Here is a 25,922-nt window from a genome sequence, read left to right on the forward strand (position 1 = left end):
GAGACCAACAAGGTTTTTGAGGATTTTATACGAGCAGAAACACTGCCAGTTTGGATTGAAAGGGACAGAGAAAGTATAAAATTGAAGGAGACTGTTGGACCCTCAAAATTCTACTGGCAAGAGGCAGGCTGATAAAACTACTCAGCTACAAACAAGGTGCTACCTTTCACTGAAAAAGGAAGGATGACAGCAGTGTAGCCACAAGCCCAAAGGGTGGAGCCATGAGCCCAGAGCAAACCAAGAGCAAACAGGGTAGAACCAAGAGCCCTGAAGCAGAGCTGAGAGCCAGAATTATTCCCAGGCCTTGAAACCTAATCAAGGAACTGAAGTCTGCCCAGCTGGACTTCAAAGCTGCCTTGGGCTGGTGACTCCTTTTTACCTTCTGTTTTTCCTCTTCGTGAACCTGAAGTCTATGCCAGTCCCACCTTGTATGTTGGGAGGGCTGCGGGCAGATGACTTGTCTCTTTAGTTTTGTAGGTCCACAGACACGGAGAGGAACTATGGTCAGGAGCTGTAGACAGATTACTCTCCCAAGCCTCATTTACATGGGACTTAGATGATCTTGATCATGAGATTTCGGATATTTAAGCCCATGAGATTTAGGACTTTGACCTGTAGCCACAATGGGATGAGACCCTCAGTAGGAGGTAACGAGGGACATGAATTATGGGGGCCAGAGGGTGGACTGGGATAGGCAAAAACTTAAGATGCTGATAGCAAAGAAGAATTAGAGAGACTCCAAATGTGAGAGAGATTCAATACAAGAAGGTTCTTTATAGCTGAGATGGAGGGGTTTACAAGGGCAAGGACTTCTGGGAGGAGGAGCTGAGAGGATCCCTGTTTGACAATCAGCAACAAAACGGGGACCTCAGTATTACAAGCGAAAGGAACCAACATCCTGGCTGAGATTGGGAGAAGATTCTTCCCCAGAGGCTCTAGACAAGAGTCTAGTCTGCCTGATGCCTTGATTTTGACCTCAAGAGATCTGGGTCCAGCCAAGCCTGCTGGAGACTGTGACCTGGAGAACTGTGAGATAATAAGAGGGTGTTGTTTTAAGCTACTAAATTTGTGGTAATTTGTTACACAGTAAGATAAATGAATCCAGATTCTGTTTAGGTCCACAAATTCTATTTCTGGAAATGCTGCTGCCCTAGCCCATTCGGAGAGCTAACTAACCTCAGGCAGCAACAAAAGGAACAGGTACAGTTCTGTGATCAGCCCTTCCTAGCATAAATTTCCTCATCTACAAAGTGGGTGGGTCAAGAGAGAAAAGCTGTAGGAAAACATTTCTGTACCACAATTATGTTCAAATAGAAGACGTATTATTAATCACAACTCCCATGCTACCATCTGCAAATGAGGGACCCAGACATGGCCAAGAACATTAAAGTCATAGCTCCTTACCTTCCTCAGGCCAGGACTGTAGATTGCTGGAATAAAGATATGCTCCTTCTCCTCCTGTTAGGAAAGTGCCCAGGAAAGACTCATCCCCCTTTAAAAACAACAACAAAAACAAAACCCAAAAAAGAACAGGTGATTTATAGCATAAATATTCACAAAATCAAAAGTCCTGCCCAAATACGTCCATCTACAAAAGCTGAGTCAGGCTCAGACATGCCCAATGTATTCCATGGCCTTTGGCATTGTCTGGCTCTTTGGCAGGTTACTGGCATCCTTGATTTGTGCTGAGAAAAAGAACATTAAGATTCTCTCTGAGTCCAGGCATCAAAGCCTGCAATGCTGGTTCATGTTCCAGTGGATTTATTTCCTTTGTGAAAACGGAGGCAGCTTCTCCTTGGCCTAAAGCCTTGATGTCTCAGCTCTACATGTCTAGGCCAATCTGGGATCTGCTTTTAATACTACGGGGAGATTTAAAAAAAAACACCAAAAGGCCCTCATGGAATAAAGAATCCCTCTAATTGTATCCCCCATAAATGGTGATTTCCAAAGCTCTGCTGGGAAGGGGAGGAATGCAAATAGGAAGTGAAGACAACACAGTGCAAATCCTTTAGATTAGTAGTGAGAAGAAGTATTTTAATACCTTTATGAATCGCTTACATTATCTTTTGATATGATGTTAACACTGAGAATAAGAAGGCTGCTTACCCTCACTGCTTGCTGGGTTTTCTCAGACAATTTTACTTCATTATCTTCTACCTGTGTCCAAAAGGAATGCAGATTTTCAGTCGACTACTTCAAGGGAAAAGCCTGCTAGGTCTCCCCACTGTGTTCAGATATTCCCAGGACACTGGCTGGGCGGTCTTTCACCATGTCCATGTCCAGTGCTCTCAGGCCCTGACACACCTGAGATGTCTGCTGGTCACCAGGGCTCAGAGCCCAAGGCCATGGTGGGCTCTCTCACTAGGACCTGAGGTCCAGCTAATGAGCTTATGATAAGCAGAGGGGATGTGTTAGTCTCCACCTACATTTCACTTCAGAAAAAAACAACTGTTTTTAGGGATGAAGCAAAGAGAATGTATTAAAATATCTTCAGAGAATGTCTTCTCATTGAAACACGTTCAGATTAGAGGATAACTCTCGGTCTTCCCTGTCTGTGTGGGAACTGTAGAAGCAGAATGTGAGCACTCTCAAGCAGGGACTCAGCCCATTAGCAGACTCATTACTGTCACACCTATGTTCCAAGGCCCCAGTTTCAGACCAAGTCCCTCCCACTGCAGAAGATGGGACTTTTCTACAAGTAGAGAGATGTTACAGTAAAAACTCTGTAGCACCACTCTACCAGAGAAGCAAGTCATGGGATTCACTTCTCATGATCTGTGTGACCTTGGCCGGGCCGTTCAATTTATAAGCTCAGTTTCCTCATCTGTAAAATGAGGCTGTTAATTTCTTCCTTTCACAATTTAATGGTGACCCACATGACTTTGTTCCTTTCTTTTTTTTTTTTTTTTTTTTTTTTTTGAGACGGAGTCTCGCTTTGTCACCCAGGCTGGAGTGCAGTGGCGCGATCTCGGCTCACTGCAAGCTCCGCCTCCTGGGTTCACGCCATTCTCCTGCCTCAGCCTCCCGAGTAGCTGGGACTACAGGTGCCCACAACCGCGCCCGGCTAATTTTTTGTATTTTTAGTAGAGACGGGGTTTCACCGTGGTCTCGATCTCCTGACCTTGTGATCCGCCCGCCTCGGCCTCCCAAAGTGCTGGGATTACAGGCGTGAGCCACCGCGCCCGGCCTCTTTGTTCCTTTCTTTTGAAACTTTTCTAAGATTATGAGAGTTAACGAAATTAGGTTCATTTGTATAAAGAGAAAGGGCTGGGATAAAAAATTCCATTCCTGAACAACAGCTAGTTTAGGATCTGACATCCCACCAGGGGCCCAACAAAGAGGCTCTTCCTCAAATGTTCACCCTGATTTCTCCACACATAGGTCCACCTCCACCTGATGAATGACACTAACCAGCCAGGAGCAGAATCTGGGTACAGCAGCAGTCAGGACTATGGAGCGGGTTTCTGTGGTAACAGTGCCATCTGCAGGAAGACCACACACATGCCAGTTACTCCCCTACCACCTCAGCCTGCCTCACAGGCCCCAGACACTAAATGCCCTTCTCAGGAGTTAGGGCTTTTTTTTTTTTTTTTGAGACAGAGTCTCGCTCTGTCACTCAGGCTGGAGTGCAGTGGCGCCATCTCGGCTTACTGCAACTTCTGCCTAGCAGGTTCAAGCAACTCTCCTGACTCAGCCTCCCAAATAGCTGGGATTACAGGTGTGTGCCACCATGCCGGGCTAATTTTTGTATTTTTAGTAGAGACGGGATTTTGTCATGTTAGCCAGGCTGGTCTCAAACTCCTGACCTCAGGTGACCTGCCAACCCCGGCCTCCCAAAGTGTTGGGATTGCAGGCAACATGGCAAAACCCCGTCTCTACAAAAAATATGAAAAATTAGCCAGGCGTGGCGGAGCATCTGTGGTCCCTGCTACTTGGGAGGCTGAGGTGGGAGAATCACTTGAGCCCAAGAGGTGGAGGTTGCAGTGAGCCGAGATCATGCCACCATACTCTAGCCTGGGTGACAGAGCAAGACCCTGTCTCAAAAAGAAAAAACAAACCAAAAACCAAGAAACAAAACTTTTGGGAATTAGTTCATTTTATCATTACATTTTCTTATCAAGATAGTACAGGTATACATATTAAAGATCAAAGAGAATTATTATCAGGCTCATTCTACCATTCTTTAGAATATTTTCATTCCTTAGAATATAGTAATTCTTTAGAATATTTTGCCAAATTAACAGGTAAAAAAATAATACCTAATTACTGTTTCAGTTTTTTCTATTTTTTTTTTTTGAGACAGAGTCTCACTCTGTCACTGAGGCTGGAGTGCAGTGGTGCGATCTCAGCTCACTGCAACCTCCGCCTCTCAGGTTCAAGCAATTCTCCTACCTCGGCCTCCCAAGTAGCTGGGATTACCAGCACCCACCACTATGTCCGGCTAATCTTTGTATTTTTAGTAGAGATGGGGTTTCACCATGCTGGCCAGGCTGGTCTCAAACTCCTGACCTCAAGTGATTTGCCCACCTTGGGCTCCCAAAGTACTGGGATTAAGGCATGAGCCACTGTGCCCAGCCTTCAAGTTGCTTCTTCTTGACTCCTAGTGAGGTTACATATCTTCATTTATACATAGTCCTCCTCTCTTTTTTGTTTTCCATGTCTGTGAAGTGCCTGTTCATTTTTTTTGCTCATTTTACTATTGGGTAGCTTATCTTTTCTTATTAATTTGTAAGAGTTCTTCATAAATTAGGATGTACACCATTTGTTCATCATTAATGTTCCTCTTTTTTTTTTGAGACAGGGTCTCGCTGTGTTGCTGAGGCTGGAGTGCAGTGCTGTGATCGTAAGTTCTAATATTTTTACCAGCTTACTGTTGGTCTTTTGCCTTAGTTTATAGCTTATTTTGCCAAAAAAAAAAAAAAAAGGCTTAAGGTTTGCTTTCTAAAGATCACATATACTTACCATTTTCTTTAACTAAGATTTGAGAAGTCAAAAACGATTCAGAGAAAACCACAGATCCTAAGCAACCATTTCCTCCCAGCAAGTCAGGAATGTCATAGACGGTCATACAAGCCTGCATCAAATGAGAAACCAGTTCGATCAGTTACCAGCCCAAAACCATCAGAGAGAAATCCATAAGAACGAGACCATGAAATACTGCCTAAAGGAACATGGCAAAAGAGTACTGAAGAGTTTCTAGGGAAAACTGGAGTTATCCTAAATACATCTTTGAACTGCGAGGTGACTTTAGGATCACCCGGGCTTCCCTGAAATTGCTCCCTGATCAGAGACACACTTGGGCTATAAGGAAAGTATCTTTGTTTCCATATATTCCCTCAAATTGCTTTATACTGACTAGGCACAGTGGCTCATGCCTGTAATCCCAGTAATTTGGGAGTTCGAGGAACCCAGGAGTTTGAGATCAACCTGGACAACACAGTGAGATCCCCACTCTACTAAAGAAAAATCAGGCTGGGCATGATTAATCATGCCTGTAATCCCAACACTTTGGGAGGTGAGGCGGGTGGATCACTTGAGCCCAGGAGTTTGAGACCAGCCTGGGCAACATGGTGAAACCCCATCTCTACTAAAATACAAAAAAAAATTAGCCAGGCATGGTGGCATGTGTGCCTATAATCCCAGCTACTTGGGAGGCTGAGGCAGGAGAATTGCTTGAACCTGGGAGGTGCAGGTTGCAGTGAGCTGAGATTGCGTCACTAAACTCCAGCCTGGGAAACAGAGCAAGACTCTGTCTCAAAAAAGAAAGAAAGAAAGAAATAGCCAGGAATGGTGGCATCTGCCTGTGGTCTCAGTTATTCAGGAGGCTAAAGCAGGAGGACTGTTTGAGCCCAGGAGGTTGAGGCTGCAGTAATCTATGATCATGCCACTGCACTCCAGCCTGGGCAACAGAGCAAGACCCTGTCTCAAAAAAAATAGCAAGAAAGCTATTCAAACTTTTACGGCCAAGATAAATAAAAGCAGAGGCTTCACTAGCCTGGAAACCAAATTAGAACAACTCAGAGAGCTCCCAATGTCCAGTAAGAAAGCCCTAATTTATCAGGTAAAAACTAGTGAAAATGGAACAATTCTGGGAAGAAGCCAGCAGAAGAAAGAGAAAATGATGTCAGCTAGAGCTAGAGTCTTGGATGACCAGGAAGATCTGATGAGGGACATGGGATAAGTAGCACAAGGACCTGTCCCATCCTACCTTGAATAGCGGTGAGCGGTGGATGCTGGTGCAGATCTCCTGAGACTAAGTCCACTTTCACATATTATCGTTCTAGTGTGGGACCCCTGTCCCACCCCTTAGGACACAGACAAAAGACCTGAGCCTCTTGAATGGATTGCTGAATTTTCAAATAAAAACTTAAAGAGGGCACAAAGTTGAAAGGAAAAAAACCACAGTTAAAGCCAAAGCCCTGAATTTTCCATATTATGATGATAATAGGATATATAAAAGAGACAAGTAGGCTTCTATATTTGAGTTAACTTTCTTTTCAGGTTTGACAACTGGAAGGTTTATCTAAAGCTGTCTCAAAGGATTTCCAGCATCTGAAGACACAGAACCCTCCTGAGCTACATGGTCCCTCTTAAGTGACAATGGCAATCCTACGTCTTTGGTTCCCAGACCAATCAGGTGGACAGATCCTGTGGGTTCCTGATCCTTCATGTTCATATTTGGTCACTGATATTGAGGAAGGGAAAAGAGGATATTGAAAAGATAACATGTAGCGTTTGTTGGACACTTGTTATGTACTTCCCACCATGTGGCACAGGGAAAGAAAAAATATGGTATCGTGCCTGTCTTCAGGAAATCTTAATGTATAGCTGGAGAGACAAGGGCATTCGTACACAAAGGTCATCATATGACACATTATGATATCGTATGATACATTAGGATAGAATTATTCCTTAATTTGTGTAGTACAAACTGCAACTGCAAGGATTATAGGAATACTTGTAGGGAGAAATCAACAGGGAAGGCTTTGGGGAGGAGATAGAACTTCACCTCTGGATAAGAGGACAGAATGTAGACAGAAAGCATCGACTTGCTGCTTCTTATTTCCTATCTCATTAGCTGTGCATACTTGATGCAAGACTATGATTTTACTGGATTCCTAATCACCTGCTATGCAAAGCATCTTCCAAAGCACCGTGCAAGAGTCCCAGGAGAGAAGTCAGACTTTAAAGTCAACAAGGAGATAAAGTATGATCACCTAAATATCAGAAAGTATTTCCCAATGTTTTACTAATATCACGAAAAAGTCTGAAATAGTTCTAAAAGAACATCCACACAAAATGTTGACAGATGGGGACCAGGAACATTATAAAAACATAAATTGCAACCTTAAAAAAATTACCCTTGTTGTACTATACTCTGTAGATGGGTTAACCCTACTGACAGGAACTTCCGAGTTACTTTTCCACAGGTGATGGTGATGGGGATGTGCTTGTACCAAATTATCCACAGCTGCCCACCCAGTTCCCTGGGACCAAAGCTTTTTGGAACTAAGGCTCAGGCAGTGGTCACAGAACAGACTCAAGATATAACACACACCACAAACAGAATCTTGGCTGGATATGTACCACCCTCTCATGCACCATTTGCCAACCTTCTTCACATCAGGATGTTCTGGGGTAAACGGAGGACTCAGCCTGTGGCTGAGAGCAACTGGCCTAGAAACTCTGGCTCCCCCAGGCCATGCCATCCCACCCCAGGGACCATTAGCTCAGTGCATCTCCAAACCATCCCCCCAGCACACAGGTTGGAAAACATTGCTCTGACTACTCTACTTCATGGCAGACACAGGTCCCTGTTGATTACTGGTCATTTAAATAATTATAGTCATGTATCACTTAATGACAGGGATACATTCTGAGAAATGTGTCATTAGCTGATTTCATCACTGTGTGAACATTATAGAGTATACTTAAACCTAGATGGTATAGCCTACTATACACCTAGGCTAGCTGGTGTAGTCTACTGCTCCTAGGCTACAAAGCTGTACAGCATGTTACTATACTGAATACTGTAGGCAATTATAACACAATGGTAATATTTGTGTATTTAGGCATATATACACATAGAAATGGTGAGTAAAAATACAGTGTTATGATATTATGGGACCACTGTTGTATCTGCAGTCCACTGTTGACCAAGATGTCCTTTTGTGGTACAGGGCTGTAGTTAATTTTCCCAGGTTCCCGGTTTTTGTTTGTTTTCTGAGACTAAATCTCACTCTGTCACCCAGGCTCGAGTGCAGTGGTGCAATCACAGCTCACTGCAGTCTCAAACTCCTGGACTCAAGTGATCCTCCTGCCTTAGCCTCCTGAGGAGCTCAGGCTACAGATGCATGCCACCACACCTGGCTAATTAAAAAAAAATTTTTTTTAGACACGGGGTCTCAACTATGCTGTCAAGACCGGTTTCAACTCTAGGTTCCCATTAAGGACATCAATGCAAGTCTTGGAACTCAAAGATGCCACTGAAAAACTTAAGTCTGTTAGTCAAGGCAGGCTTGTCCTGGACTCACATTTCGACACGAAGTCAGAGCAATCTCAGCTACCTATAGGAAGGCTTCATAACCCAGAAAGAGGTGCCTCCCAACACCTCAATTAAGACTCTGGACCCTGAGGAAGCCTAGGCAAGGGAGAATAGATGTGGGTGGGCCTGGCACAGCTACCTGGGTACCCTCAGTAAGCACAGGCTCACCACTGCTACGGCTCGGATAGGACTGAGAACAGATCAGTTTCTTCAGGTGGGGTGGGCTGCCCAAGACCCCCACCCACTCCCACCTCCTAACTTACAGATGTCCCTCTACAGGCCATTCCCAGCCAGCTGACCCATGACAACTCTGCTTACCGTCTTCACAAAGGATAAGCTATCTTCACTGTCCAGCGGTACAATTCTAGAAGAGGAAAGAGATGGAAGACTATGTTAAAGAGTTTTTAAGTGTACTTAAATTCACAGTGTTCACTTTTTTCAACTTGGTAATGACAAGTCATAGACTCAGATTGCTCTTAGGGCCTTTCAAAACACTGGGTTGCATGTTTGTAGAATTGGTGTGTGGGCCACTAAGGTGAGTATGTCCATCCCCACCTCTGCCCCTCAGCTCTGCAGTGGGAAGAACTCAGGGTACAGGGTCTCAGCTCAGCAGTCAGCCCAAGCCCAACCCTGGAGTGATGTCACTGCTAGGTGTGGAAGCATGAGAAAACCACTCATGTCAGCAGCCTTCCCCCTCTTTATCTTCCTAAAACTTGCTCCATATAAGGTTATACCACAATCATATACGCACCTTCCCTGATTATTCACAGCATGTATATGAAAAGCCATCTTGGAGCTGTGGACCAGAAACAAAACAAAAGGAAAATCAGTCTGCTCCTGCTCCCCAGACATCTGTGCAGGGTACCTGCTTGGGATTCTCAAGGCCACACAGTGAGGTGTGTGTCATCCTTGCTTTACCCAGATTTACCCTATTTTAGATACTTTCCCCAGGGTCCTACACCACCAGCAGGTATGGGGCCAGTGTCTAACTCTAATCACAGCCCTGCCTCTGTGCAAGTCCTAAGGACTGTCTTGACTCTTGGACAACAACAGGAGAAAATGACATGAGAGGACTGCTGCTCACTGCAGACTGAGAGTGACCCTCCATCCCTGCTCTAAGCACAAGCAGAGGCCATGTCTCTGCAACTCACAGTCAAATGCTGTGGAGTCAGGGGCAGGGTGAGGCCTTCAGAGCCGAGAAATAACTAGAAAACCCTTTTGGCTTACTCTAACTTGTGTAAGTGTAATTTCTTGCATTAACAAATACTAGATAGCTACACACTAATTCTTGTCGGCATTCATGGCTCCCATCCCTTCCCCTCTTGGGAGAAAGAGATCTGCTAATCTGAAGCAGTTCGAGGGTCCTCACTGAAGTAATATATATATATATTTTTTGAGACAGTCTCGTTCTGTCACCCAGGCTGGAGTGCAGTGGTGTGATCTCAACTCACTGCAACCTCCACCTCCTGCGTTCAAGCAATTCTCCTGCCTCAGCCTCCCCAGTAGCTAGGACTACAGGTGTGTAAAACCACGCCTGGCTAATTTTTGCATTTTTAGTGAAGGCGGGGTTTTACCATGTTGGTCAGGATGGTCTCGAACTCCTGACCTCAAGTGATCACCTGTCTTGGCCTCCCAAAGTGCTGGGATTACAAAGTGATGAGCCATCGCGCCCCGCCCTCAGTGAAGTAACCTTTGTGGTGAGAAAGGGGTGGGGCTCCAGGTGGAAGACTGGCCTGGGAGACTCTTCTCCCATTGACTGGTGTTTTCTCTTTGTGCCTTTCTCCAACTAGGGCAGACACCTAGGCCTAGGAGGCCTTGGGACTTAGAGGGGGCCTGCTCTGGGGAAGCTGAGTGGCCTAGGCAAGGGCCCAAGTAAAGGAGGAGTAGAATGACTATGCTAGCTATATTGATGGTAAGAGAGAATACCCCACTGTGACAGCAGCTAACGTCTATGTGCCCAATTGCTTTACAAGGTAGGTAGTTGAAGAAGCAGAAACAGACAGTTCCCTATCTTGCCCAAGGTCACACAGATGCAGACTGAAGGAGCGTTCTCAAATTCAGGTTGGCCAGAAACAGATAGTAAAGGCCAGCACAAGGTCTTAAGGGAACAGACTTCCTTTATCGTTCGCCTTTCATGGCCAGGACAGCAAGATCCAGAAGACCCAGGGGAGAGAAGACCTGAAGCAAGTCTAAAGCCCTGCACCACAGAGTTCTGGCTTTCTTCCACTCGTGGGGCTGCAGAAATAGAATTCTTCTTGTTAGAACAATTAATTGACTAATCTTTCAAATACTCCAACTTATTACCCAGGACTGTAGATGTAAGAAAATGTGGGACATAGACCTGAGGCATCACAGGACATATCCTAGAAGTATTCTTAAATAAATTTCCCAGTATTGGTGTCTTTTGTATCCTTTGTATAAAAGTACACACAATGGTCCTCACATAAAACAGTGGGTTAAGTTGACTGGGTTCATGAAGATTTAGCTATGGATAAAGACTACAAAGAGATACACCATGACATGCTGGGAGATGTGATGGAAAAATCACCAGATTCTCAGACCATGCAGACCCCAAGACATGGTGGGCTCAGGATTTCTGTCATTCAAGAGACAGATGAGGCCCAGTGCAAGTTTCTTCTAAGCAGTGACTATCTTCCTGTGCCCAGGGCCCCCTGCCCCTAAAAACCTCACCACTCAGGTCCCCAGCTTTGCCTTTCTAGCCTTGGAACCCAGGCTTGTCAAGTCTCTTGTGATGCTGGTGTTAATCTGCCTTGCATTCTAACCTCAGAACATGTGTGTGACTTTCTCAAATAGTTCCTGCATCTTTGGCTCTTTGGCTTCTAAGTAAAGGCTGAATCATGAATGACTCTCCTTCATACATCTCATTATTTTAGTGAAACATTTCTCAAAGCGGAGATGAAATCTGAGTTATAAGGGAAAAAAGAAGCTTTCAAAAACAAAGAAAAAAAATTCCTTATAAAAAATATCAGCCATTGCTTACCGCAGGGCTGCCTTAAACGGAATCAACTCAAAGGAATCTAACCCAGATCCCAGAGTCTGCTCTGCTACCTCCTTGGCCTGTAAAATAACAACAAGACAGGGACAATTAGCTTTCACAGCAGGAGAAAGTACACATATCACTGATGGAAGGGCCCTCCTAACACTTGTCCAGGATCACACTATGCCCCAGTGTGCCCTTCCCATCTATGTGACTACTTGGAAGGCATGAATAAAGTGAAAGCATCATGTTAAGGGAAACAAGGGCCTGCTTTCTCCAGGCTAGGTTCACAGGACAAAACTGCATTCAGGCAGGTGTGCACTGGAACCTGACGTGCTGGATCCAGAGAAGTGACCAGCTGTGATGACAGCAGCGGAATGAGAGGTCTGTAAAAGTGCTTTCTCCTCCCCTCTTCCCCAGCAGGAAGAGGAAGGAACCTGTGCCCTCAGAGTTTTAGCCAGACGCTAAGAATATCCAAATAGCAAGAGTTACAAAAGATCAGTTAAAAAACAAAGATGTGAGAACTGATATTGAAGGACACCCCACTGCTTTGGATAAACCTTCTGCATGTAGTGGTTAAAGGGCGGAGAAATCCAGAGTCAGTACTAGGGATACAAGTTCAGTGAGGAGGGGAGATGGCAAGGAGCTGGTGACTACAGCTACAGTCTCTCTGATATCTACATCATACACAACCTTTCCAATGTCAAATGGCTTCCTTCAGAAAAGGTCCTATTGGCATTTGGGAGGCATCAAGCTGACTCTTCTCATCTCCTTACTGGGTCAGATATAGGAATCCAACTCAGGGCAGGTTAACCGCAAAACAGCAAGGAAGATAATGGTCAGAGAACGGGAACACATGTGCTTGTCTAGGAAAAGCAAGTCAGATTTTCTAATCTTTAGCTGTTTTTATTAAACACTGAGTTATAGGAAATCAAACTTACCGAACTTTATTAGAATTCACAGTAGAATAATCTATAGTTTTTTTTTTGTTTTTTAGTTTTTTTTTTTTTTTTTTTTTTTTTTTTTTTTTTTTTTGAGACGGAGTCTCACTCTGTCCCCCTTGCTGGAGTGCAGTGGCCGGATCTCAGCTCACTGCAAGCTCCGCCTCCCGGGTTCAGGCCATTCTCCTGCCTCAGCCTCCCGAGTAGCTGGGACTACAGGCGCCCGCCACCTCGCCCGGCTAGTTTTTTTGTATTTTTTAGTAGAGACGGGGTTTCACTGTGTTAGCCAGGATGGTCTCGATCTCCTGACCTCGTGATCCACCCGTCTCGGCCTCCCAAAGTGCTGGGATTACAGGCTTGAGCCACCGCGCCCGGCCTGTTTTTTAGTTTTTAAAAGCCTTTTGTTTAAGCTATTCAACAAAACAATGTGCTACAGAATGATTTTTCCTTAACACAACCAGATGTCTACAAAGAAGCACCGATTAGTTGTCATCTACAAGACAACAGCAGCACAGTCACAGGCAGCAGAAGCTCAGTGCTCTCAAGGCTTCGCTCTGCCTGGTGTCAAAGAGGCCCAAGCACGCACAAAAGTGAGTACTACAAGGTGTCCAAAGAAGAAACACATGGATAGAATGTTTTACATTAAAATAATAACTACTGGAAGAGAAACATGGTATTTAAATTACCTTTGTTAGACTGGAAGTTTTAGCATAACATGCAATGCCAGCCACAACAGCCTCAATAACAGCAGCATATATCTGGGACAACAGCCTACTTCAAAAACAAAAAATAATGGTTAACATTACAGCATCATGAGGTTTTTGTCAAAAGATGCATGCACACAAATGACAACCCCTAAGAAACTGATTTTTAAACAGAATGGAAAAAGGCAAAAATATAACCCACTGATTTCTAAACCTTTTAAAAGTCACATGCCTGGGCCGGGAGTAGTCGTTCAGGCTTGTAATCCCAGCACTTTGGGAGGCTGAGATGGGCAGATCGCTTGAGCCCAGGAATTTGAGACCACCCTGGGCAATACGGCAAAACTCCATCTCAACAAAAAATAAAAATAAATAAAAATAACATTATCCAGGCGTGGTGGTATGTGCCTGTAGTCTCAGCTATTCGGGAGTCTAAGGCTGGAGGATCACTTGAGCCTGGGAGGCAGAAGAGGTTATAGTGAGCCAAGATTGTGTCACTGCACTCCAGCCTGGGTGACAGAGTGGGACCCTGCTTCAAAAAAAAAAAAAAAAAAAAAAAAAAAAGTCATATGCCTGGTTTGACTTATACTTTGCTTTTGTTATCACCTTAAGGAAAGTTGGCTCCTCTGAATTCTGCTAGAGACTGCCCCTCCCTGTTTGTAATCAAACAGAATAAAACTGTGTAGACTCCTTGACTCCTCTATGTGCAGGAGGAGCTACCTACAGACCAGGAATCCCTTCAGTGTTATCATACCCACTTGCTGCTTTTCCAGGGACCAACCACACTGTAGTTTCATATCGTCTTTTCACTAGACCTGCTGAATGCTGGTCTATTACTGGAACCTCTGGGTAGGAGACCTCAGGGTGGAAAAGAGATGACCAGACTGAGGAGGGCCTGGGTTTTTCTCTGCCAGACTGGACTGCCACGAAGGTCTCTAGAAAAACCAGTCTGGTTCATTTAGGGAACCACCTAAGGTGGTTTTTCCACCTTGGCATTTACGACTGGATAATTCCTTGCTGTGGGGTTTGTCCTGTGCATTGTAGGATGTTCTGCAGCACCCCTGGCTGCTAACCAGCATCCCTACCTACTAGATGTTTGGTAGCATTCCAGTTGTGATAATCAAAAATTTCTCCAGACCCTGACAAATGTTCCTGGGAGTGGGGAAAGATGGGGGAGGGAGCTACAATAGAATTTCCCTTGGTTGAGAATCACTGCCTTGGAGGAAGGAGGTGCAGGCTCTTCTTAGGACACTTATGAAGAGAAGGGGCTCATCCGAGGGGCCCTGAAAGGCCAAGAAAGGCACCTGGCAAGGAAATAACAAGGTCTCACCTAAAAATATGTCTATTTTTAAGTGCTCATCCAAGGGGCCCTGAAAGGCCAGGAGAGGTACCTGGGAAGGAACTGACAAGGTCTCACCTAAAAATATGTGTATTTTTAAGCCCATAAGAATATTTTAACAGGTAAAGGAAGGTGATAGGAGTTCAAAAGTGGGAAAAAAATACAGAAATGATTGGTATAATCCTCTCATCTTATAGAATAAGCAGTAAGGGCCTCTGGAAGTAGAATAAGTTGTCTATTAAGTCACAGAAAATTCAAGGCTGACCCAAACTTAGATCTGCTCTCAGCCTGGTGCTTTTCCACTGTGCCACATCACATTGCCATCTCCTTCGATTTCCTTCTTGGCTCCTGCACCACACCTCCACAATGTAGGTAAGAGGTTAGGGTTGAGTTGAAGAAAAAAGAACAGGGAGAGCTCATAAAACAAAATGACAGCTTCAAGTACCAATATATCCTGAAGACTTCTGGCCAGGCCAGGGCAGGGCAGAGGGTATACCCTGGAAGGGGCCTAGCAGAGAGATGTGAATGAGCTTAGTGCCTTCCAGGTGAGACCAGAATCCTCTACACTTTGACCCTAGGGTGCAGTTTTAAAAATGCCAAACCCAAAGACATGTAAAGATATCCCTCTCCTCAGCTGATTCAAACATCACTCAGTACCAACATTGGTCAGTCCTTTCCCTTGCTTGGTCTTCTCCTATACTGATCCTTACACAGGAGCTCAATACACAAGCCACATGACTGCTGACCCATAAAATTAAAAAGTCTGCATGGCTCTGTTGTCACTTTTCTTTTTTTTTTGAGAGGGAGTCTCGCTCTACCCAGGCTGGGGTGCAGTGGCCGGATCTCAGCTCACTGCAAGCTCCGCCTCCTGGGTTCACGCCATTCTCCTGCCTCAGCCTCCCGAGTAGCTGGGACTACAGGCGCCTGCCACCTCGCCCAGCTAGTTTTTTGTATTTTTTTAAATAGAGACGGGGTTTCACCGTGTTCCCCCAGGATGGTCTCGATCTCCTGACCTCGTGATCCACCCGTCTCGGCCTCCCAAAGTGCTGGGATTACAGGCTTGAGCCACCGCGCCCGGCCTGTTGTCACTTTTTTGTTTCTTTTTTGAGACACAGTCTTGCTCTGTCACCCAGGCTACAGTACAGTGGTGCGATCTCAGCTCACTGCAACCTCCGCCTCCCGGGTTCAAGCGATTTTCCTGCCTCAGCCTCCCGAGTAGCTGGGATTACAGGCTCCTGCCACGGTGCCTGGCTAATTTTTGTATTTTTAGTAGAGGTGGGGTTTGACCACCTTGGCCAGGCTGGTTTCGAAATCCTGACCTCGTGATCCACCTGCCTTGGCCTCCCAAAGTGCTGGGATTACAGGCATAAGCCACTGCACCCGGCCTCTGTTGTCACTTTCACTTGAATCCACGTGTTCCACTGGATCTGTGATTTGGCAAATCTTCCAATGTGCACCCGGTTATCACTCAATACCAGTCCCTGACATGGGGCATCAATGGATTTGGTTTAGGCAAAATGTTTAAGGGTCTAGCATAAGTATCCAGAACAGTGGCTAAGCAGCGCTGGTACAGCAGTACAAGCAGGCACAAGGTAAGACTACAACACCCACCAACACTTGAGGAAATGGTTAACTTGTTGCTAAGGAAAGGAAACCCACAAAAGAACTATATACACGTATGACTACAGCTTAATAATTTTTTTAAAAGCCCAGAAAGATACATACATATACATACACATATATACACGTACACGTACACATTTTCTTTTTTTTGAGACAGAGTCTTGCTCTCTCGCCCAGGCTAGAGTGCAGTGGCACTATCTTGGCTCACTGCAACCTCTGTATCCCAGGTTCAAGCAATTCTCCTGCCTCAGCCTCCTGAGTAGCTAGGATTACAGGCATATGCCACTACACCTGGATAATTTTTGTATTTTTAGTAGAGATGGGGTTTTGCCATGTTGGCCAGGCTGGTCTCGAACTCCTGACCTCATGTGATCCACCCGCCTAGGGCTCCCAAAGTGCTGGGATTACAGGTGTGAGCCACCGCGCCTGGCCACACACACACATTTTTGAGACAGGGACTCACTCTGTCACCCCGGCTGCAGTGTAGTGGTGTGATCTCACCTCACTGCAACCTTGACCTCCCCAGGCTCAGATGATCCTCCCACCTCAGTCTCCCAAGTAGCTGGGAATACAGGCGTGTGCCACTATGTCCAGCTAATTTTTGTAGAGACAGAGTTCCATAAGATTTCCCAGGCTAGTCTCGAATTCCTGGGCTCAAGCCATCTGCCCACCTCGGCCCCCTACAGTCCTGGGATTTCAGATGAGCCACTGCGCTCGGTCCCAGAAATATATAAAATAAGATACTAATGGGTAGTGCCAGACAGGAGGAATTATAGCTGATCTTAATTTTTCTCTAATTTCATATTTTCTGTAGTATGATTATATTTCTTCTATTATATTTCTCCCAGTACAACTTTGTGGGCCCTGACCTAGTAATTCTGATTGTAATCTTGGGATTGGTCCTGGAGAACCTATATTTTAAAGAGATCCTTAGATGATCTTTTGTAGCCTCTCACTGCTTGGCCATAGGGAAGTGCTGCTGATCTAGACCCTACCAAGTTAAGCTGCAGTATTTAATTAGGTAATAATAAAATTCCATTATATCCATATTGCTTTTTTGAATTTAATAGTTTCAGCACTAATGAGTTTATTTTCTGTCTGGTTTCCTGCTGTATGTGAAAGAAGAGAAGTCAACACTAGGTAGGCCCTTTCTCAGGTTGCACAGCCAGTGTTCACACCCTCTCACTATGTTCCACAGGCTTAAGTGTCAAATCCAGAGAAAAACACTCTTCAGACCAGCTGGGGTTTCACAAGATTCTCCCAATGGATTTCAGGATGGTTTATTCTTAGAAAAGCCCTTAACTTAAAAATGCATTATGTAGAAAACATATCAAGGGGAGTTACATAATATAAATGCATGGGTGTGCAGGTAGGAAGTCTCTGAGGTCTAGAGAGAAGAGCAGATGGCAAAGCTGGCAGGGTTTTCTGGCCTGAATATGAAGCTGAGAGAAACTTGGGAAACAACACAGTAATGTTCACGCCATAAACCAGATGTCTTTTTTTTTTTTTACACAGTATCCCTCTGTTGCCAAGAGTGCAGTGGTGCAATCAATCATAGCTCACTGAAATCTCGACCTCCCAGGCTCAAGTGATCCTCCCAACTTAGCCTCCCGAGTAGCTGGGACCACAGGTGTGCACCACCATGCCTGGCTAATTTTTTATTTTCTGCAGAGACAGAGTCTGCTTACGTTGCCCAGGCTTGTCTCGAATTCCCGGTCTCAGGTGATCCTCCCACCTCAGCTTCCCAAAATGTTGGGATTACAGTGCATGCCACCACACCCAGCAAAAGCAGATGTCTTAATCACTGTTGATCTCAAAATGAAGTACACAGGATAGTCACAACTGAGTAACTCGACTTTGAGAAAGAAAAAATAAAATATGAAGACTTACATTTGTTCAGTTTTCTTGGGCAGCTTGCTGTCACCACCTGTGAAAGAGGCCCACTAAGAATGTGACAAGAGCACAGGATATGCAAACACTTAACAAGGAAGCTAGAAATGCTTAATTTACCTGGAAGACATTGTCAAGAACAACATTTCTTTTTCTTTTCTTTTTTTTTTTTTGAGACACAGTTTAGCTCTGTCACCCAGACTGGAGTGTAGTGGTGTAATCTCGGCTCACTGCAACCTCCGTCTCCCGGGTTCAGGCAATTCTCCTGCCTCAGCCTCCTGAGTAGCTGGGATTATAGGTGCACACCACCATGCCCCACTAATTTTTGTATTTTCAATAGAGATGGGGTTTCGCCATGTTGGCCAGGCTGGTCTTGAACTCCTGACCTCAGGTGATCCACCCACCTCGGCCTCCCAAAGTGCTAGGATTACAGGTGCGAGCCACCACGCCCAGACTATTTTTTTCTTTTAAGTTAAACACAGTACAAATACCAACAACAGTGGAACCTGGCCACTCGCAATAGCCTTCTGGATCTTCACCTGCATTTCCCACTTTTACAACCCACTCAGCAACATCACTAAATACCAGAGATATGCGGAATCTTAGGTTCTGGAAGGTTTTTGTTTTTATTTTTAATTTTTTAAACTTCGAGGCATCAGTAAACAGGTTCAGTTCTACCTCTTGCTTTATCTCCTTAATAACCTGACCCAAGTTATGCTTCTTTCCAGAGTTTCCTGGCTTATTTAACATCATCCAGAATAAAATATGGTTCCTCATGTATTCTCCTCTGTGTAGCAATGCTGAGACCTGCATTCATTCCAGAGGTTCTTTTCCATGTGACTTTGGATACCTGCAACTTCTGGTTACCCTAGCAAGCAGGGCAGCCCCAGCCAGCCCAGCCTTTCTGGATGGCCCCACAGCATGCTCTTAGCTCCTAAGCACTCTTTTATTACGGCCTTTTCTCATTTTCCTCACAAGAACAGTTGAGTGGGCACCTGGCTGAGTCATCTAAATTCCCACTGCGGACCCTACCTCCTGCCTTTTTTTTTTTTTTTTTTTTTTTGAGACGGAGTCTCACTCTGTTGCCCAGGCTGGAGTGCAGTGCCATAATCTCAGCTCACTGCAAGCTCCACCTCCCGGGTTCACACCATTCTCCTGCCTCAGCCTCCCAAGTAGCTGGGACTACAGGTGCCCACCACCACGCCTGGCTAATTTTTTTGTATTTTTTAGTAGAGAGGGGGTTTCACTGTGTTAGCTAGGATGGTCTCAATCTCCCGACCTTGTGATCCACCCACCTCGGCCTCCCAAAGTGCTGGGATTACAGGCGTGAGCCACCGCACCCGGCCCACCTCCTGCTTTTTTGTTGTTGTTGTTAAGACAGAGTCTCACTGTGCTGCCCAGGCTGGAGTGCAGTGGCTCAATCTTGGCTCACTGCAACCTCCACCTCCCAGGTTCAAGCGATTATGGTGCCTCAGCCTCCTGATTAGCTGGGACTACAGGTGTGTGCCAGCACGCCTGGCTAATTTTTGTATTTTTAGTAGAGAGGGGGTTTCGCCGTGTTGACCAGGCTGGACTCAAACTTCTGACCTCAAGTGATCTGCCTGCCTGTGCCTCCCAAAGTGCTGGGATTACAGGTGTGAGCCACCATGTCTGGTCTCTACCTCCTGCTAGCTTAAACTAGGTCTTACTCATCTTGGCCTCCCCTGTGACACCTAGCAAAAGGTTATACTCATGGTTAGACTTAATGTAGGCTGCACCAATCATCTTCCTCTTGAAACACATTCTGTGAGAAATGTGTTAGACACATCAACTATCCAGAAGTAATCAGAGAGGGAGCTGGAGGCCCACAAATTGGGTATCATGAGCTTCCAAGCAAAGCAGTGAATTTTGTGACAACTTTTAATTCATGGGAGAGACTATTCATTAGATAAGCTGATGAGATGAAAACTTACAGGGACTTACCTAAGTAAGGAACATGAGTAGCTCCAAAAAAGTATGTTCTTGAACAAGCAAGAGGTCCCTTTGGTGAGACGCACTGGGCTACCTGGATGTCAGAAAAAAATAAAAATAAAAAAGGGGCAATAACTTACGCATGTACTAGTAGATAAACAAAAAGCATACAGTTAATGGAAATAAATTTTCTTTTGTTTTTGAGACACAGTCTTACTCTGTCACCTAGGAGGGAGTGCAGTGGCATAATCTGAGATCACTGCAACCTCCACCTCCCGGGTTCAAGTGATTCTCCTGCCTCAGCCTCCTCAGCAGCTGGGACTACAGGCACGTGCCATCACACCCAGCTAATTTTTTTTTTTTTTTTTTTTTGTATTTTTAGTAGAGACAGGGTTTTGCCATGTTGGCCGGGCTGGTCTCGAACTCCTGACCTCATGTGATCTGCCTGCCTTGGCCTCCCAAAGTGCTGAGATTACAGGCGTGAGCCACTGCGCCTGGCCAGAAATAAATTTTCTTCTACAAAACTGATTTATTATTTTTTAAAGACATAGGGGAAAAGATGATCTTTAACTGTTTTTCCAAAGGTATCTTTTGGTGCGTGTGCGTGTGTGTGTGTGTGTATGTGTGGTTTAAACTTTGGCTATACGGTGAGGGTGCTGTTGGATACTCAGTCAGCCCAGGGATGCTAAGGGATACATGACTCAGAAGGATAAAGGAAGCAAGGTGTTTGGGTTTTGACTGTCAATACTCAGTCCAGAGTTTTCACCATGAAGACCCTGGCTGACATGACAGGCAGAGGTGTGGGGCAGCTCCAAATTCAGGAGAGGAGGGTGCTATCCACATCCCCACCTCCATTTGTATTTCATCTCTGTACATAGCCCCTGAGGAAGAGAAAATAAGTTCTTCTAGGTTTTCACATTTTTATTCTTCTTCCCTGTTAAGATGTCCATTGATACAGAGATAAAATAGATGTCCTTTCCTCTTCTGAAAATCCAACATCTCATGAGGGTTCCTAGAATAATAGGTATAAAATGCAAAAATACTACCACTGAGCTAAAGAACATTAATAAGTACAATATACAAAAATAGCTAAATACAACACAAATATTCATTCCTTCTATTTTACTCAATTGTTTAAGACAACAACACTAGAATTCATGGCATTTTTCTGTAATATTGTGAATCCAAGTTACAGATTGGAAATAAGGACTTATTCTAACTAACCTATAAAAAAATTCACTAATAGTGAATATGATCAATATTGCCATGACAATGAATGAAAACTTAAGGAGGTATTTCTAATTGCTGGCTGATAATGTATTTCCTCAAATAAAACATGTTCCTTGGATCTCCAAATTTTCCCTTATTAAAGGTTTTTTTTTTTTTTTTTAAAAGGTGCCAAGTGTTTGTGCTATGCATTGAGTTAAAGTCATATGGTTTAAACCCCAGATTTGAAAGGGCACAGTTCTCTTTCAGTTGTGTACACTTGAGTACATGAATCTGAAGTCTATTTCAGTCAGAAGATCAACACACCAGCACAGGTGTTGGCCAGTAGAATGGGATCTATACAGAGTCAACATTTTTCTCAGAAAAGAACTTTGGATTTTCTTAAGCAGTTAAAATAAGTAACTGGTTAAGAGTCTAAACCTTGGTGTCATAGAGCATGACTCTTAAAAACATTTTAAGTCAGGCTGAATCAATTGTGAGCTTTCCTGGAAGACTATAAAAAAACAAGAAGAACCTCAAGATAGCGTCATTGGATGTCTGGTGTAAAGGTACCTATCCTTGTATTTAAAGGAAGATTTTGAAATAAATAAATAACAATATATATCCAGATAATCCTATCTACAGCCTTGGTTTTAATTACCCCCTTCATACCAAGGGAATGCTCAAATGTTTACTTTCAGACAAGACTAACCTCGCGACCCTAGACTTATGTATCTAACCACTGCCGCCTCAGCTCTATTCAGGTGTCTCACAGTCATTTCAAATTCACTGTCTAAAGTGAACTTCAAACACATCCAATCTGACTCTCCTCAGTGTTCCCTCTCTAAATGAATAGTTTCTTTGTCCACTCAGTACAGACATCAGAATCTTGGTGCTTCCATGTCTTTCTGTGGCTTGACAGCTCTTTTCTTTTTTCTTTTTTTTTTGAGACGGAGTCTCGCTCTGTCGCCCAGGTGGAGTGCAGTGGCCGGATCTCAGCTCACTGCAAGCTCCGCCTCCCGGGTTCACGCCATTCTCCTGCCTCAGCCTCCCGAGTAGCTGGGACTACAGGCGCCCGCCACCTCGCTCGGCTAGTTTTTTGTATTTTTTTAGTAGAGATGGGGTTTCACCATGTTAGCCAGGATGATCTCGATCTCCTGACCTCGTGATCCGCCCGTCTCGGCCTCCCAAAGTGCTGGGATTACAGGCTTGAACCACTGCGCCCGGCCAGACAGCTCTTTTCTTTTTATCGCTGAATAGCATCCATTCACTTACTGAAAGACATCTTGGTTGCTTCTAAGTTTTGGTAATTGTAAATATCCATATGCAGGTTTTTGTGTGGACATAAGTTTTTAATTCTTTGGGTAAATACCAAGGAGCGAAATTGCTGGATCTTATGGCAAGACTGTATTCAGTTTTGTAAGGAAATGCCAAACTGTCTTCCAAAGTGGCTGTACCTTTTTGCATTCCCACCGGCAATAAATAAGAGTTCCTGTTGTTCCAAATCCTCACCAGCATTTGGTGTTGGACATCTAAATTATTGCTCCAAACATTTCCTAGCTGGCTCTCAGTCAGCCCAGGATGATCAGGAATTCACGACTCAGAAGGAAAAAGGAAGCAATGTGTTTGGGTCCAAACATTTCCCAGCTGGCTTTCCCTGGAGTTTTCAAGTCCATGGGATCCTTGAAGGCAAAGATCATGACTATCCCTTCATCTAGCACAGTGACTGACATTTACCAGACATTCAACAAGGATTACTGAAATAATGAGTGAAAACTCTTTGGCTTTGGAGTGATACAGACCTGAGAGCAGAAACTGCTTGTATAATACAATCTATAATGTGGATATGCACTGGGTAGTTTTTTATTTTTATTTTTTTGCAACTTTTGAGATAAAACCATTTTAAAGTATACAATTCAGTGGTACATTGCCTTGATCATTATGTTCTCTTCCCTTCCTGATGTTCCAAGATTCCTTCTTTTATCATTTCCTCTCTGTTTAGACCAAATTTCTTTAAGTTATTCTTTTAGGTAGGTCTTCCAGCAACCAATTCTTGTAGTTTTCCTTCATCTGTGAATGTCTTGATTTTCCCTTAATTCTAGAAGGATATTTTTATTAGATACAGATTTCTAGGTTGACAATTCTTCTCTTTCAGCATTTGAAATATAGGTGTCACTTCCTTCTAGCCTTCATGGTTTCTGATGAGAAAGAAATACAACTTTCACACAAAAAATTGTCGGCCGGGCATGGTGGCTCACACCTGTAATCCTAGCACTTTGGGAGGCCAAGGCGGGTGGATCACCTGAGGTCAGGAGTTCGAGACCAGCCTGGCCAACATAGTGAAACCCCGTTTCTACTAAAAATACAAAAATCAGCCACGTGGTGGTGGGTGCCTGTAATCCCAACTATTTGGGAGGCTGAGGCAGGGGAATAGCTTGAACCTGGGAGGCAGACGTTGCAGTGAGCCGAGATCACGCCACTGCACTCCAGTCTGGGTGACAAGAGCAAAACTCCGTCTCAAAAAAAAAAAAAAAAAAAAAAAAAAAAATTGTCTTCCCCCTATGGGTAAGGTGTCATTTCTTTCTGGTTGTTTTCAAGACTTTTTGTTTGGGCTAAGCGTGGTGGCACATGCCTGTAATCTCAGCACTTTGAGAGGCCAAGGCAGGCGCATCACTTGAGGTCAGGAGTTCAAGACCAACCTGGCCAACATGGCAAAACCCCGTCTCTACAAAAGATACAAAAATGAGCCAGGCATGGTGGCGCACACTGTAGTCCCAGCTACTTAAGAGGCTAAGAGGCTGAGGCATGAGAACTGCTTGAACCCAGGAGGCGGAGGTTGCAGTGAGTCAAGATTGAGCCACTGCACTCCAGCCTGGGTGACAGAGTGAGACCCCATTTTTTTAAAAAAAGATTTTTTGTCTGTAGTTTTCAACAATTTGACTTTGGTATTTATTGGTGTGGGTATTTTGGGGTTTAATCCTGTTTAAGGTTCACTCAGCTTCTTGATTTTCTAGATCCATAGTTTTGTGGGGGTTTTCTTCTGCCAAATTTGGGGGAATTTCAACCTTTATTTCTTCATTTTTTAAGTCCCATCCTCGTTCTCCTCTCCTTCTGGTACTCCAATAATATGAATATTTGGCTTTTTGTGAGAGTCCCACAGCTCTCTGAGGTTCTGTTCAGTTTTTCTTTTCAGTCTATTTTCTGTTGTTCAGATGGATGATTTCTATTGTTCTATCTTCAAGTTCGTTGATTCTTTATTCTCTCATTTCCGTTTTGCCATTAAGCCCATTCACTGAGTTTTTAACTTTGACTAAGCTGTTATTTATTTATTTATTTATTTATTTATTTATTTTTGAGATGGAGTTTTGCTCTTGTCTCCCAGGCTAGAGTGCAATGGTGCAATCTCGGCTCACTGCAGCCTCTGCCACCCAGGTTCAAGTGATTCTCCCGCCTCAACCTCCCAAGTAGCTGGGATTTTACAAGCGCCTGCCACCATGCCTGGCTGATTTTTGTATTTTTAGTAGAGACGGGGTTTCGCCATGTTGGCCAGGCTGGTCTTGAACTCCTGACCTCATGTAATCCACCTGCTTTGGCCTCCCAAAGTGCTGAGATTAAAGGTGTGAGCCACTGAGCCCGGTCTATTTTTACTCTAAAATCTCAATTTGGTTTTTCTTTTCTTTCTTTCTTTTTTTTTTTTGAGACGGAGTCTCACTCTGTCGCCCAGGCTGGAGTGCAATGGCGCGCTCTCGGCTCACTGCAAGCTCCACTTCCCGGGGTTCACGCCATTCTCCTGCCTCAGCCTCCCGAGTAGCTGGGGACTAGAGGAGCCTGCCACCATGCCCGGCTAATTTTTTGTATATTTAGCAGAGACGGGGTTTCACCATGTGAACCAGGATGGTCTCGATTTCCTGACCTCATGATCCACCCGCCTCGGCTTCTCAAAGTTGTGGGATTACAGGCATGAGTCACCGTGCCTGGCCTTGATTTGGTTTTTCTACACATCTTCTATTTCTTTGCTGAAACTTTCTAACATTTACTCAGGGGTATTTGTAGTTGCTCACTGAAGTGGTTTTTTTTTTTTTTTTTTTTTTGACACGGAGTCTTGCTCTGTCGCCCAGGCCGGAGTGTAGTGGCGTGATCTTGGCTTACTGCAACCTCCGCCTTCCAAGTTCAAGCAATTCTCCTGCCTCAGCCTCCAGAGTAGCTGGAACTCCAGGCACGTGCCACCACGCCCAGCTGTTTTTTTGGTTTTTTTGTGTGTTTTTTTGGTATTTTTAGTAGAGACCGGGTTTCACCATGTTAGCCAGGATAGTCTTGATCTCCTGACCTCGTGAAGTATTTTTATGATGGTTGCTCTAAAATCCTTGTCAGTTAATTCTCACATCTGTGTTCTGCTAGTGCTGGCACTGATGACTGTCTTTTCTCACTGGGTTTGAGAGCTCTAGTGATTTTTCAATTGAAACCTGGACATGTTTAGTGGTTTCCCTGGAGTTTGTGACATAAATTAATAATAATCTAAGTCCAGCTTCAAATTACACTCTATCACTTTGTGTGTAGTGCATAAAACTTGTATCAGAGTACTCCTATGTCCTCCCTCCTGTGCCTTATTACATTGCTGCCACTCACTTATCTATATGCTGTAATCACTTATACACTGTTACTATTACAAGAATAAGGAATAAGAAAAATAATAAGGAATAAGAAAATAAGAAATATAAAATATTTCATT

At 44.3% G+C, this 25,922-nt stretch overlaps 1 protein-coding gene across 4 annotated transcripts in view; it reads right to left on the reverse strand.

Annotated features, from left to right (window-relative positions):
- DNAAF9 (dynein axonemal assembly factor 9) overlaps positions 1-25,922 on the reverse strand; it is a 164,107-nt gene that overhangs the window by 69,998 nt on the left and 68,187 nt on the right. For 3 of the 4 annotated variants that reach the window (XM_071079595.1, XM_011741278.3, XM_011741281.3), the window contains 10 exons: positions 20,000-20,081; positions 18,038-18,074; positions 13,171-13,258; positions 11,547-11,623; positions 9,297-9,341; positions 8,864-8,909; positions 4,963-5,074; positions 3,412-3,482; positions 2,107-2,157; positions 1,405-1,492 (listed from right to left, as the gene is read on the reverse strand). In XM_071079595.1, coding sequence (XP_070935696.1) covers positions 1,405-1,492; positions 2,107-2,157; positions 3,412-3,482; positions 4,963-5,074; positions 8,864-8,909; positions 9,297-9,341; positions 11,547-11,623; positions 13,171-13,258; positions 18,038-18,074; positions 20,000-20,081 — 697 coding nt within the window. The remainder of the gene's footprint in view (positions 1-1,404; positions 1,493-2,106; positions 2,158-3,411; positions 3,483-4,962; positions 5,075-8,863; positions 8,910-9,296; positions 9,342-11,546; positions 11,624-13,170; positions 13,259-18,037; positions 18,075-19,999; positions 20,082-25,922) is intronic. The other variant, XM_071079596.1, reaches the window with a different exon arrangement.

The sequence above is a fragment of the Macaca nemestrina genome, chromosome 15, assembly GCF_043159975.1.
Source record: "Macaca nemestrina isolate mMacNem1 chromosome 15, mMacNem.hap1, whole genome shotgun sequence".
Classification (NCBI taxonomy): domain Eukaryota; kingdom Metazoa; phylum Chordata; class Mammalia; order Primates; family Cercopithecidae; genus Macaca; species Macaca nemestrina.